Raw genomic sequence first — 14,243 nt, 5'->3', positions numbered from 1 at the left:
GTGGTTGTCAACAGAATTCTGTTCTTTGTGGTTATAGGACTAAGGTTCCTGCTTTCTTGCTGGCTGTCAAGCAAAGGATGGTTTTGGCTCCAAGAGGCCCTGTAGTTCCTTGTTATGGGCCTTTCACAGCCTGGCAGCCTGCTCTTTCAAGGCCAGCAGGAGATCCTTTGGCTGTAGTCAGCTAAGGTGGAGTCATATATTGTAATGCAATCAAAGGACTTAGGATCTGCACTTTGCAACCTGGTGGAGGGAGATGTGGATCCATTCGTCATCTTGTCTGTGAGACTGAGAGTGGTCTGGTCTGGTAGCTGTCAGAGTGAACAGGACAGGGGTGGGCAGGAGGGAAGCTCTGGAGAGCAGCAGGGATGGTTGCACACAAGAGGCAGGAAGGCAGGGAGGCAGAGGCTAGGCCAGAGTGGTGCAGGGAGAACGTGCGAGTGCAGGGTTGTCACAGTAGAGGTGAGAATGTGATAAGAAGTAGGGGACAGCAGAGTACATTTAAGTCTTTATTCTTTCCTTAATCAGCCATTCAGTAGAAACCCCTATCAGATGATGGGTAGTCAGTGCATAAACACTGGACGTTGTGTTTCATTTGTGTCTAAAACCCACCACAGTTCCTGTTATATAATAATTGCTCAATAAACGTTATTTATTTATTTATTTATTTATTTATTTATTTATTTATTTATTATTTTTAAAGATTTTATTTATTTATTTGAGAGGGAGAGAGCATAAGCAGAGGGGAGGAGCAGAGGGAGAGCCGGGAGCCTGATGTGGGACTTGATCCCAGGACCCCAAGATCATGACCTGAGCCAAAGGCAGCCGCTTAATCAACTGAACCACCCAGGCACCCTCAATAAATGTTTTTTAAATAGGTAATTAATTTGGTTAGGGTTTTAAGATTCTTCTTACTCTCCCCTCAGAATTCTTCTTTCATCAGAGATTCCATTCATTTGAGATATGTTTCTTCAGTCAGTAAATACAAATAGGTAGGTTAACTTAATTTTTATGAAGTCTGGATATGTTCTTGGTGGTTTGAAATCTGGCAGAACACCTGACAGCTACCATGGGGAGCCATGTGTCATATGCTGCAATAAGGCTTTACCCATGGATCTAAATTCAGTAAGGAAGTTACGATTATCTCCAAATCATAGATTAGAAAACTGAGGCTCACAGAAATGAAATCACTTGCTCAGCATCACACCACTAGTAAGGTGGATTGGGGATTGGACCCTCAGATGCCTGACTCTAAAACTTGAACAGAAAAGAAGTCGCTTATTGTGTGTAAAACACTAAATAGCCTAAGGAATCATATTAAAATACAAGGTTGTCATAATTAAAACACTGTGTCAGTGTTAACTGAAAAGATAAGCTAAAGAAATAGAAGAGAAACACCAGAAGAAGGAGCAAATGCACATGGGAGTTTAGTATATAGTACACACACGTTGGGACAGGTGAATAGCCACCTGGCGAAAATATTGGATATTTACTTCACACTATATCATGGCTCAAATTCAGATTTATCAAAGATTCAAACATAAGAAATAAACCATAAATGTAACAGACATAAACAAAGTAGAAGGTTTTTATAATTTGGTAGTAGAAAAGGATTTTCTAACTGTTCAAATCTAGAAGACCTGAAAGAAAAGTTTGGTAATTTCCTTTCTTAAACAACAAAAATCTCTGCATATTAAAAAAATACCATAAAAAAGTAAAAAGGACAAATGACAAACTGGGAAAAAAAGAATAATGCATCTCATAATGTAGACAAAGGACTAATCTTCCTAATTTATCAAGACCCAAAGATGAGTAATCATTCCAACAGAAAATGGACCAAGGATGTAAAAAGATATTTCACAGAGGGGGGGCAGAGCAAGATGGAGGAGTAGGAGACCTGGATTTCGTCTGGTCCCAGGAATTCAACTGGATAGGGATCAAACCATTCTGAACACCTACAAACTCAACAGGAGATCGAAGAAAAGAATAGCAGCAACTCTCTGAACAGAAAAGCGACCACTTTCTGGAAGGTAGGACGTGCGGAGAAGTGAATCCGAGGCGATATTCGGGAAGATAGAAGGCGGGGGAGGGGGCCTCTGTTGGCCTCTACTGGCAAGTGATAGAGCCGCAGAGCACAAAATTGGAACTTTTAGAAATTTGCTCCGCTGAGGGGCATCGCTCCAGTGGCTAAGCTGGGGTGGAACCTTCGTGGGACAGTGTGGTCTCAGGACCCTCGGGGTCACAGAAAGACCGGGGGTGCCTGAGTGCAGCAGAGCTCCCAGGTATCAGAGTGGGGAAGCCGGCTGCAGAGATGGAGCCGAGGCGCGGGCTCTTAGCTCGGGGTTGCCATAAACTGTGATCCGCGGCACAGTCGGGCCACTGCTCTTCCAGCAGGGACCCAACAAGCGGCAGATCCGGGGAGACTCCCCTCCCTCCCCAGGGAGGAGCGGCACGGGAGCGCACCGCAGGGATCTGCTGGGATTGGAGACTCCAAATGGGGTCGGCTGCTAGAGATAGAAATGCTCGTCACAGGCTGGTCATAGGCCGGGTGAGTGTGGATTGCGGCCGGAGACCGGGGAGGAGATTGGGAGGCTGCCATTTTCACTCTCGTCCTCCAAAGCTGTACGGAAAGCTTGCAGGGAACAAAAGCTCTCGAGAGCAAACCCAAGTAGATTACTTAGCCAGGACCTGGCAAGGGAGGGGCAATTCCACCTCTGGCAAAGACGTTTGGGAACCACGGCAACAGGCCCCACCCCCAGAAGATCAGCAAGAACAGCCAGCCAAGACCAAGTTTACCAATCAATGAGAATGGCAGAACTCCAGCGCTAGAGGAATACTGCACATAGAATTCATGGCTTTTATACCATGATTCTTTGGTCTTTCAAAGTTAGTTTTTTTTTTTTTAGTGTCTTTTTTTGAATTTTTCTTTTTTCCTTTTTCAACCAACATCTTATCAATCCCTTTTTTAAAAAATATTTTTTATTTTTCATTTTAGAGCCATATTTTGTCCCTTCATAGTAGTTACCCTTATTTTTGGTATATATATATATAAGTTGTTCTCTTTAAAATTTTGAGATACAGTTTCTTCTAACAGATCAAAATATACCCTAAATCTCTAGTGGATGGCTTTGTTCTAGTCTCCTGCCTGATGACATTCTCTCCCTTTTTTTTTTTTAATTCTCTTCTTCTTTTTTCAACCAACTTCTTATCTTATCAATTCCTTTTATAAAATCGTTTTCAATTTTCATCTTTACAGTCATATTCCATCCCTAATCGTCTTAACCCTTATATTTGTACATACATAAGTTTTACTTTCTTCAAAATTTTGGGAGGCACTTTTTTCTAACAGACCAAAGTACGCCCAAAATCTAGTGTGTGGCACTGATCTATGCACAAGCCTGATCATATTTGATCATATTCTGGTTTTTTTTGTTTTGTTTTTGTTTGTTTTTATCTTTTTCTTTTTTCTTTCTTTCCCTTTCTTTTCCCTTGGTTTCAGGTCTTTTCTTACTTGTTTAGTGTATATTTTCTGGGGACATTGTTACCCTGTTAGCATTTTGTTCTCTCATTAATCTCTTCTCCTCTGGACAAAATGAAAAGACGGAAAAAATCACCTCAACAAAAAGAACAAGAGGCAGTACCGACTGCCAGGGACCTAGTCAATATGGACATTAGTATGATGTCGGAACTAGAGTTCAGAATCATGATTTTAAAGATACTAGCTGGGCTTGAAAAAAGCATGGAAGTTATTAGAGAAACACTTTCTGGAGAAATAAAGGAGCTAAAATCTAACCAAGTTGAAATCAAAAAGGCTATTAATGAGGTGCAATAAAAAATGGAGGCTCCAATTGCAGGATAAATGAGGCAGAAGAGGGAATTAGTGATATAGAAGACCAAATGATGGAAAATAAAGAAGCTGAGAAAAAGATAAACAACAACTGGATCACAAGGGCAGAATTCGAGAGATAAGTGATACCATAAGATGAAACAATATTAGAATAATTGGGATCCCAGAAGAAGAAGAAAGAGAGAGGGGGGCAGAAGGTATATTGGAGCAAATTATAGCAGAGAACTTCCCTAATTTGGGGAAGGAAACAGTCATCAAAATCCAGGAGGCACAGAAAACCCCCCTCAAAATCAGTAAAGATAGGTCAACACCCCGACATCTAATAGTAAAACTTATGAGTCTCAGAGACAAAGAGAAAATCCTGAAAGCAGCTCGGGAGAAGAGATCTGTAACCTACAATGGTAGAAACATTAGATTGGCAACAGACCTATCCACAGAGACCTGGCAGGCCAGAAAGGACTGGCAGGATATATTCAGAGCACTAAATGAGAAAAATATGCAGCTGAGAATACTATATCCAGCTAGGCTGTCATTGAAAATAGAAGGAGAGATAAAAAGCTTCCAGGACAAACAAAAACTAAGGGAATTTGCAAACACGAAACCAGCCCTATAAGAAATCTTGAAAGGGGTCCCCTAAGCAAAGAGAGAGCCTAAAAGCAACATAGATCAGAAAGGAACGCAGACAATATACAGTAACAGTCACCTTACAGGCAATACAATGGCACTAAATTCCTATCTTTCAATAGTTACCCTGAATGTAAATGGGCTAAATGCCCCAAACAAAACACACAGGCTATCAGATTGGATAAAAAAACAAGACCCATTGATATGCTGTCTGCAAGAGACTCATTTTAGACCCAAAGACACTCCCAGGTTGAAAGTGAAGGGGTGGAAAACCATTTACCATGCTAATGGACATCAAAAGAAAGCTGGGGTGGCATTCCTTACATCAGACAAATTAGATTTTATACCAAAGACTATAATAAGAGATGAGGAAGGACACTATATCCTACTTAAAGGGTCTATCCAACAAGAAGATCCAACAATTGTAAATATCTATGCCCCTAACATGGGAGCAGCCAATTATATAAGACAGTTAATAACAAAAGCAAAGAAACACATTGACAACAATACAGTAATAGTGGGGGACTTTAGCACCCCCCTCACTGAAATGGACAGATCATCTAAGCAAAAGTTCAACAAGGAAATAAAGACTTTAAATGACACACTGGACCAAATGGACTTCACAGACATATTCAGAACGTTCCATCCCAAAGCAACAGAATACACATTCTTCTCTAGTGCCCATGGAACATTCTCCAGAATCGATCACATCCTACGTCACAAATCAGGTCTCAACTGGTACCAAAAGATTGGGATCATTCCCTGCCTATTTTCAGACCACAATGCTTTGAAGCTAGAACTCAATCACAAGAGGAAAGTTGGAAAGAACTCAAATACATGGAGGCTCAAGAGCATCCCACTAAAGAATGAATGGGTCAACCCGGAAATTAAAGAAGAATTAAAAAAATTCATGGAAACAAATGAAAATGAAAACACAACTGTTCAAAATCTTTGGGATACAGCAGAGGCAGCCCCAAGAGGAAGGTATATAGCAATACAAGCCTTTCTCAAGAAACAAGAAAGGTCTCAAGTACACAACCTAACCCTACACCTAAGGGAGCTGGAGAAAGAACAGCAAATAAAGCCTAAACACAGCAGGAGAAGAGAAATCATAAAGATTAGAGCAGAAATCAATGAAATAGAAACCAAAAGAACAGTAGAACAGATCAACGAAACTAGGAGCTGGTTCTTTGAAAGAATTAACAAGATTGATAAACCCCTGGCCAGACTTACCAAAAAGAAAAGAGAAATGACCCAAATAAATAAAATTATGAATGAAGGAGGAGAGATCACAACCAACACCAAAGAAATACAAACAATTATAAGAACCTATTATGAGCAACTCTATGCCAGCAAATTAGATAATCTGGAAGAAATGGATGCATTCTTAGAGATATGTCAACTACCAAAACTGAATCAGGAAGAAATAGAAAACCTGAACAGACCCATAACCACTAAGGAAATTGAAGCAGTCATCAAAAATCTCCCAACAAACAAGGGCCCAGGGTCAGATGGCTTCCCAGGGGAATTCTGCCAAACACTGAAAGAAGAATTAATACCTATTCTTCTGAAATTGTTCCAAAAATTAGAAATGGATGGAAAACTTCCAAACTCATTTTATGAGGCCACCATTACTTTGATCCCCAAACCAGACAAAGACCCCATCAAAAAGGAGAATTACAGACCCAATATCCTTAATGAACATGGATGCAAAAATTCTCACCAAAATACTAGCCAATAGGATCCAATGGTATATTAAAAGGATTACTCACCACGACCAGTGGGATTTATCCCTGGGCTGCAAGGTTGGTTCAACATCCACCAATCAATCAATGTGATACAATATATTAATAAAAGAAAGAACAAGAACCATATGATCCTCTCAATAGATGCAGAAAAAGCATTTAACAAAGTAAAGCATCCTTTCTTGATCAAAACTCTTCAGCGTGTAGGGATAGAGGGTACATACCTCAATATCATAAAAGCCATCTATGAAAAACCCACAGCGAATATCATTCTCAATGGGGAAAAACTGAGAGCTTTCCCCCTAAGGTCAGGAACACGGCAGAGATGTCCACTATCACCACTGCTATTCAACATAGTATTGGAAGTCCTAGCCACAGGAATCAGAGAACTGAAAGAAATAAAAGGCATTGAATCAACAAAGAAGAACTCAAACTCTCACTCTTTACAGATGACATGATAGTTTATGTGGAAAACCCAAAAGACTCCACCCCAAAACTGCTAGAACTCATACAGGAATTCAGTCAAGTGACAGGATATAAAATCCATGCACAGAAGTCATTGGCATTCCAAAAACCAACAACAAGACAGAAGAAAGAGAAATTAAGGAGTCGATCCCATTTACAATTGCACCCAAAACCATAAGATACCTAGGCATAAATCTAACCAAAGTGGTAAAGAATCGATACTCAGAAAACTATAAAATACTCATGAAAGAAATGGAGGAAGACACAAAGAAATGGAAAAACGTTCCATGCTCATGGATTGGAAGAACAAATATTGTGAAGATGTCAATGCTACCTAGAGCAATCTACACATTCAATGCAATCCTGATCAAAATACCATCCACTTTTTTCAAAGAAATGGAACAAATAATCCTAAAATTTGTATGGAACCAGAAAAGTCCCCGAATAGCCAGAGGAATGTTGAAAAAGAAAAGCAAAGCTGGTGGCACACAGTTCCGGACTTCCAGCTCTATTACAATGCTGTCATCATCAAGACAGTATGGTACTGGCACAAAAACAGACACTTACGTCTATGGAACAGTATAGAGAGCCCAGAAATGGACTCTCAACTATATGGTCAGCTAATCTTTGACAAAGCAGGAACGAATGTCCGGTGGAAAAAAGACAGTCTCTTCAACAAATGGTGTTGGGAAAATTGGACAGCCCCATGCAGAAGAATGAAACTGGACCATTTCCTTACACCACACACAAAAATAGACTCCAAATGGTTGAAAGATCTCAATGTGAGACAGGAGTCCAACAAAATCCTAAAGGAGAATACAGGCAGCGACCTCTTCGACCTCAGCCACAGCAACTTCTTCCTAGAAACATCGCCAAAGGCAAGGGAAGCAAGGGCAAAAATGAAATATTGGGACCTCATCAAGATAAAAAGCTTTTACACAGCAAAAGAAACAGTCATCAAAACTAAAAGACAACCGACAGAATGGGAGAAGATATTTGCAAATGACATATCAGATAAAGGGCTAGTATCCAAAATCTATAAGAACTTCTGAAACTCAATACCCAAAGAACAAATGATCCAATCAAGAAATGGGCAGAAGACATGAACAGACATTTTTCCAAAGAAGACATCCAAATGTCCAAGAGACACATGAAAAAGTGCTCAACATCGCTTGGCATCAGGGAAATCCAAATCAAAACCTCTGAGATATGACCTCACTCCAGTCAGAATGGCTAAAATTAATAAGTCAGGAACCGACAGATGTTGGCTGGATGTGGAGAAAGGGGAACCCTCCTACATTGTTGGTGGGAATGCAAGCTGGTGCAACCACTTTGGAAAACAGTATGGAGGTTCCTCAAAAAATTGAAAATAGAGCTACCATATGATCCAGAAATTGCACTACTGGGTATTTACCCCAAAGATACAAAAGTAGGGATCCGAAGGGGTACGTGCACCCCGATGTTCATAGCAGCAATGTCCGCAATAGCCAAACTCTGGAAAGAGCTAAGATGTGCCTCGACAGATGAATGGATAAAGTAGAAGTGGTATATATATACAATGGAATAGTATGCAGCCATCAAAAGGAATGAGATCTTGCCTTTTGCAACGACGTAGATGGAACTAGAGGCTGTTATGCTGAGCGAAATAAGTCAATCAAAGAAAGGCATCTATCATATGACCTCACTGATATGAGGAATTCTTAATCTCAGGAAACAAACTGAGGATTGCTGGAGTGGTGGGTGTTGGGAGGGTGGCTGGGTGATAGACACTGGGGAGGGTATGTGCTCTGGTAAGCGCTGTGAATTGTGCAAGACTGTTGAATCTCAGATCTGTACCTCTGAAACAAATAATATATGTGTAAAAAAAAAGGTAGTAGGAGGGGAAGAATGAAGGGGGGGAAATCGGAGGCGGAGAGGAACCATGAGACATGATGGACTCTGAAAAACAACGTGAGGGTTCTAGAGGGGAGGGGGGTGGGGGGATGGGTTAGCCTGGTGATGGGTATTAAAGAGGGCACGTTCTGCATGGAACACTGGGTATTATACACAAACAATGAATCATGGAACACTACATCAAACCTAATGATGTAATGTATGGTGATTAACATAGCATAATAATTAAAATAAATAAAATATCAATCATTAAAAAGAACATATTTCACAGAAAAGGAAATACAAGTGGCTTTTAAATACACAAAGTAATCTTCAGTTTTGTCCTAATGAAACAAATGAAATTAAAACTATAGTAAGATATTTTTCACTCACCATCTTGGCAAAAATCCAAAAATTTGATAACACACCCTGTTGACCGGCTATAGGAACACAGGCTCTGATCCAAGGCTGTGGGACTGTTGAGTGGGGCAGCTCATGTGGGGAGTAGCAGCAGAAAAATATGAGCCTCTGTTGACCAGGAGTTTCTCTCTCTCTTTTTTTTTTTTAGATTTATTTATTTATTTCAGAGGCAGTGAGCAAGCATGAGCAGGGGGAGGGGCAGAGAGAGAATCTCAAGCAGACTCCATGCTGGGTGCAAAACTCAGTGCGGGACTCTATCTCATAAGTCTGAGATCACAGCCTGAGCTGAAACTAAGGGTCAGACACCGAACTGACTAAGCCACCCAGGAACCCCCTGGCAGTTTGACTTCTGAGAAGTCATTCCATAGATAGCTGTGCACATATGCAAAATGGCATACGTGCTAGTTTTTCACTGTAGCATTATATGACTGGAAGAAAAGATTAGAAACAACCTAAACATCCATACATATGGAACCAGTTATGTAAATCATGAAATATCCATTCAGTGTAATATATATATATATTTTAAAGATTTTATTTATTTATTTGACAGAGAGAGGCAGTGAGAGAGGGAACACAAGCAGGGGAGTGTGAGAGGGAGAAGCAGGCTTCCCGCGGAGCAGGGAGCCCGATACGGGGCTCGATCCCAGGACCCTGAGATCATGACCTGAGTCGAAGGCAGACGCTTAACGACTGAGCCACCCAGGCGCCCCCCATTCAGTGTAATATTGTGCAGTTGTGAAGAAAGAAGGAGAATGCTTTTCATAACCTGATAAAGATCTCTGAGGTATTTTGTAAAAATGAGAAGAGAGGTAGAAAACAGTATTATGTGCTACCTTTGTGCATCAGAGCAAGAAAATAAGATTATATATTCATGTTCCTTTGTATTTTTATAAAGTAAACCTTGCAAGGACATACTAGAGTCTAATGACAGTGATTACTGGGTGGAGGTACTGAGTTGGTCAGTTGGAGGAGGATGGGTGGGGAAGTTTTCACAGTACCACTTCTTTCTATGTATATTTTTACCTTGAACCATCCAAATTCAAAAAACAAATGATATGTATAGGAAGACACCAAGCTAAGGCATCTCAAGGAATCTATCACAATCAATTGTATATGGCTGTATCAGCAAGTGGTTGCCTGGTTTGCTTACCCATCAATAAAGAAACGTTAATCACATATCTTAATATATGTGGATTACTTGTTTATTTGAAAATTGTATGATTTACTATTACACAAATTGTATTTTGTACCTCAAAGCCACAGACCAAAAAGAAACTAAGACTGTATAATATAAAAATGAAATTAACAGTATTTATTTTAACAGTTACAAACAAGTTTGCTCTCATTAAAATATTAATATACATCATCCTTTTTTGAAAGCTTGATTCAGAGCTTTATGTTGCTGTTATCTGAAGTCTGTTTTTTAGGTTCAGTTGTAATGGTTGTCATAGCCAGAATGACTGAGTATCCTGTTTGTCTAGAATTTAGGGGTTCCCCACACATGGGACCTCAGTGCTATGACTGACTAGGTCAGTCTGGGGAAAACTGGGGCGGTCAGGCATACTTGTCATAGGTTAAGATCTATCCCCAAGGTATATAGGACTAACTTGAAGAAATGATTGTTCGCCAAACCTACTAAGTCATGACACTCATTTCTCAGCATCTCCCATCAATTATGTGAAGGTTTTTGTGTATTTTATCTGCTGAATTTTCATCTTCTCTGATGACAATCAGTTTTTCTTGGGAACCAATCAAAAATATTGCATATTTATATTTCAAAAAGTGAGTTCAAAGCCCTCTGAAACCCTTCATTTGGAGGATTTTGAAATTGGGAAACTGTTCCCGAATGTTTTTTTTTTTTAAATCTTTTTTTTTTTTTTTTTAAAGATTTTATTTATTTATTTGAGAGAGAGAGAATGAGAGACAGAGAGCATGAGAGGGAGGAGGGTCAGAGGGAGAAGCAGACTCCCCGCTGAGCAGGGAGCCCGATGCGGGACTCGATCCAGGGACTCCAGGATCATGACCTGAGCCGAAGGCAGTCGCTTAACCAACTGAGCCACCCAGGCGCCCCCGAATGTTTTAAATGTATAATTGCGAGAGTTTGTGTAGGGGGCATACATTGTTTATGGCCACAAAATTACTTAAATGAAACCCATTTCTGGATACCCATTAACGAATGCTCTTTGCTACTGTGAGTATCTTTCAAAAAGAAATTATCCCCTTAGTCTTTGTTAGGTGGTCAGCCTTCCTTCCAGAGTTGCTACAAGAGTGTGTCTGATGAATTGCTTGCTCCTTAGAGAGAAGCTCTGCCATGTTCGTGTTGGGCGCTTGTGCTGTTTGTCATATTCAGTCTGTGGTTTTTTTTTTCAGAGGAATCTTTGAAGTCCGTTGTCCCTTCTCTGCAGGTCAGTTTGGCTAAGATTAGATAGTGTAATATTGACTGACCTTAATAAACTGTCCTAGATGCCAGTAGGCTGAAGGATGTTGGAGGGCTTGGCTCTGGTGTGGACTTGCCTCTTCCATCAGCCTGCCTCTGGCACGACTGCCACCCCAGGCAGTAGGGGGGCGCCCTTATCAACTTCGGTAGTAACTTATTGAACCTTAGTCTCTCTCCTATTTTAGCCAACAAAGAATTAAGACAGTAATAAAAGATTCCTCCCACGTCCAAATGATCACTGCATGCCCCCTGGAGTTTGCACACCCACCCGAGGGCACTGGCAGCTGATGTATTGTCTCTGTCTTTCCAGTGTTTTTCATGGCTTGGTTTCCTGCACACAGAAAAGTTTGTTTCCGATGTGTTATCCAGAAATATGGTCTAAGCCATGTTTTCTGTGTTCTAGGAGCAAGCCGAGGAAGAAAAGAAGCCCAGGGATGGTGCAACCCCATTGAGTCACGGTAATCATCACCATCTTTTACAGTTTTAGTACACAATGAATAACTTTTAAATGAAGTTTTTATCAGATAGCTTTAGTTGTTTTAGGTTTATTAATTTAAGTCTATAATCATAGTATCATTTATTGACATTGTGTTAGATTCTGTTCTGTAGACTATATCAGTCATCTAGGATTTCCGAATAGGTACATCAAGAAAAATTCTGAAGCTCTGACCTCATTTATTTGCCTTTTAAAATGTTTTAAGTAAAACAACTTCTGATTTGTAAACCTTCCCTGAGAACAAGACAATAAGAGATGCTACTTAGTTTATTATAATTCTTTGCTTGAGCTCTTCTCAGAGTAGTTTATTGCATTTGTGCTCTTCCATTGAAGTCATGTTTTAGAGGAGATTGTACATTTGCTCTAAAATGAATATCCCTCATTCTGGTTATTAATACACCAATAAGTTTTAGATAAGAACTTTCTAATTTTGAGCTAATTCGCTGATGTTTTAAATTATTTATTTATTTATTTACTTACTTATTTATTTATTTATTAATTAAGAGAGCACAAGTGGGGGAACTGGCAGAGGGAGAGGGAGAGAGAGAATCTTAAGCAGGCTCCATGCCCAGCACGGAGCCTAACACAGGGCTTGATCTCACAACCGTGAGATCATGACCTGAGCCAAAATCAAGAGTTGAATGCTTAACTGACTGAGCCACTCAGGCACCCTTCTGATGTTTTAAACTTAAATCAACAAATGCAGATGATATTTTCCTGGAATATCTATTCCATTATTTTATGATTATTACTACACAAGTAGACAACTGTTATTAAATTTTCTGTAAGATATAGTTGAATATCCCAACATTTATGCTACTCTCCAAGGGAAGGAAGCATATACATTTGATAAATCTTTTCTAATGATATTTTAAAAGTATCTTAAATATTTGTTGAATAAGTTTTTTTAATAAACAATGGAAACAACTAAAAATACTTTGAAAAAAAAACAATAAGCAAAATTTGAGGTTTTTAAAGACCATTTTATATTGCTTAGTTTTGGGACAAAATATTGAAAATTTGTGATCTTCCATCTAAATGCTTTTAAAATAAAAGTTGTTTTCTGCTATAAGCAAAATATGCTGCTTTAAATTCTTTTCTTCTCTTGCTGTCAGCCAGTCCCATCATGTTCTTTACTGAAAAAGCAAAATAGAATGCAGTAATTTGGTAATTATGTAACTTGATGTTCAGCTCCATTGAAATACACTTTAGTTATGCAACACTGGAATTCTAGAAATAAATTTGGACTGTACCTGGCCCTAACAGTGGGGTTTTTTTAAACATTATTTTTTTCTTGTAAGAGAGAGGTTGTGATTTATTATGTTGTTGTTCTCCTTTGCAGCTATATTTTCACACTAATGCAAATTGTTTTAGATTCTTTTATTCCATGGTTGTTGCAACATTTATTCTAGAAAAAGAAGATGCAGTTAGGCCAACAATTTAAGAATGTTCAGTCCTCAAAACTAAGATTTTTTAATAATTTAGTATTTAATAGTTCCATTATAGCCAAATATAGGTTTATTGTAAATAATTTTTCAGTTTTAATAGGAAGTGACTTTTTCCTGTTCTTCCATTGTCAGACTAGTTTTTATGGTCAGTGGTCCATTCTCAAAAGTTTCACCTGTGGTTTATTCTCAAATCTGAGGTTGTTGCTGTTTGCCTCAACTATTGAACATAGCTCCATGGTTAGAAGAAGGATGGGATTTAGTTTGTGCATATAGATGCAACAAACTGCTAGTGGAAATGGAAATTGAATTATTTGAGGGGCTTTTGAGGTACTGCTTTTAGTGGGATGAAGGAAACAGTTCCTTTAGTTGCCTACTGTTGTAATAGTACAGTAGGGATTTTCTTCCTATAATTTCTGAAAGTTGTTTAATTTTTTTTTCTCTAGGCTTCTTGCAAAACAAAAAAAAAGATTTAGTCACTTACCTGTGTCTTAAAAATAATAACAAAAGAAAAGGAAAGAAATGTATACATACATATTTATATGTGAACAGAAAGATTGTATTGAAAAATGAACACTTAATTCTTAGTCCTGATTTTACAACAAGGAAGGCATTTCTTTGGAAATCATTACAAAATAATTTATTAAGAGCACAATCTGTGCCACTAATACTGACTCCTGTGTTATAGATGATGAAGATTTGAGAGGCCCTTTGAGTTCTTTAGGGTAAACAACTAGTGAATGGTGGATCCAGGATTTGAACCCACATCTAGTAATTCTAAAGCTTATGTCCTTTCTGCTTTACATGTTATTTAATGTTCTTCCTTCTTTGTAGCTATTAAGACAAAAGTAGAGAAAATGAATCTTGCTTAGAAATGTGATGGGAGGGCGCC

General features: G+C 39.0%; 1 protein-coding gene across 1 annotated transcript in view; it reads left to right on the top strand.

The window, feature by feature from the left end:
• L3MBTL4 (L3MBTL histone methyl-lysine binding protein 4) overlaps positions 1 to 14,243 on the top strand; it is a 397,494-nt gene that overhangs the window by 16,912 nt on the left and 366,339 nt on the right. The window contains exon 3 of the mRNA XM_034995942.1: positions 11,814 to 11,868. Within this exon, the coding sequence (XP_034851833.1) occupies positions 11,814 to 11,868 (55 nt within the window). The remainder of the gene's footprint in view (positions 1 to 11,813; positions 11,869 to 14,243) is intronic.

The sequence above is a fragment of the Mirounga leonina genome, unplaced genomic scaffold (genome assembly GCF_011800145.1).
Source record: "Mirounga leonina isolate KUSES-001 unplaced genomic scaffold, KU_Mleo_1.0 Mir_93, whole genome shotgun sequence".
Taxonomy (NCBI): domain Eukaryota; kingdom Metazoa; phylum Chordata; class Mammalia; order Carnivora; family Phocidae; genus Mirounga; species Mirounga leonina.
The sequence above is the reverse complement of the archived record's forward strand: the minus strand, read 5'-3'. Positions and strand labels throughout refer to the sequence as shown.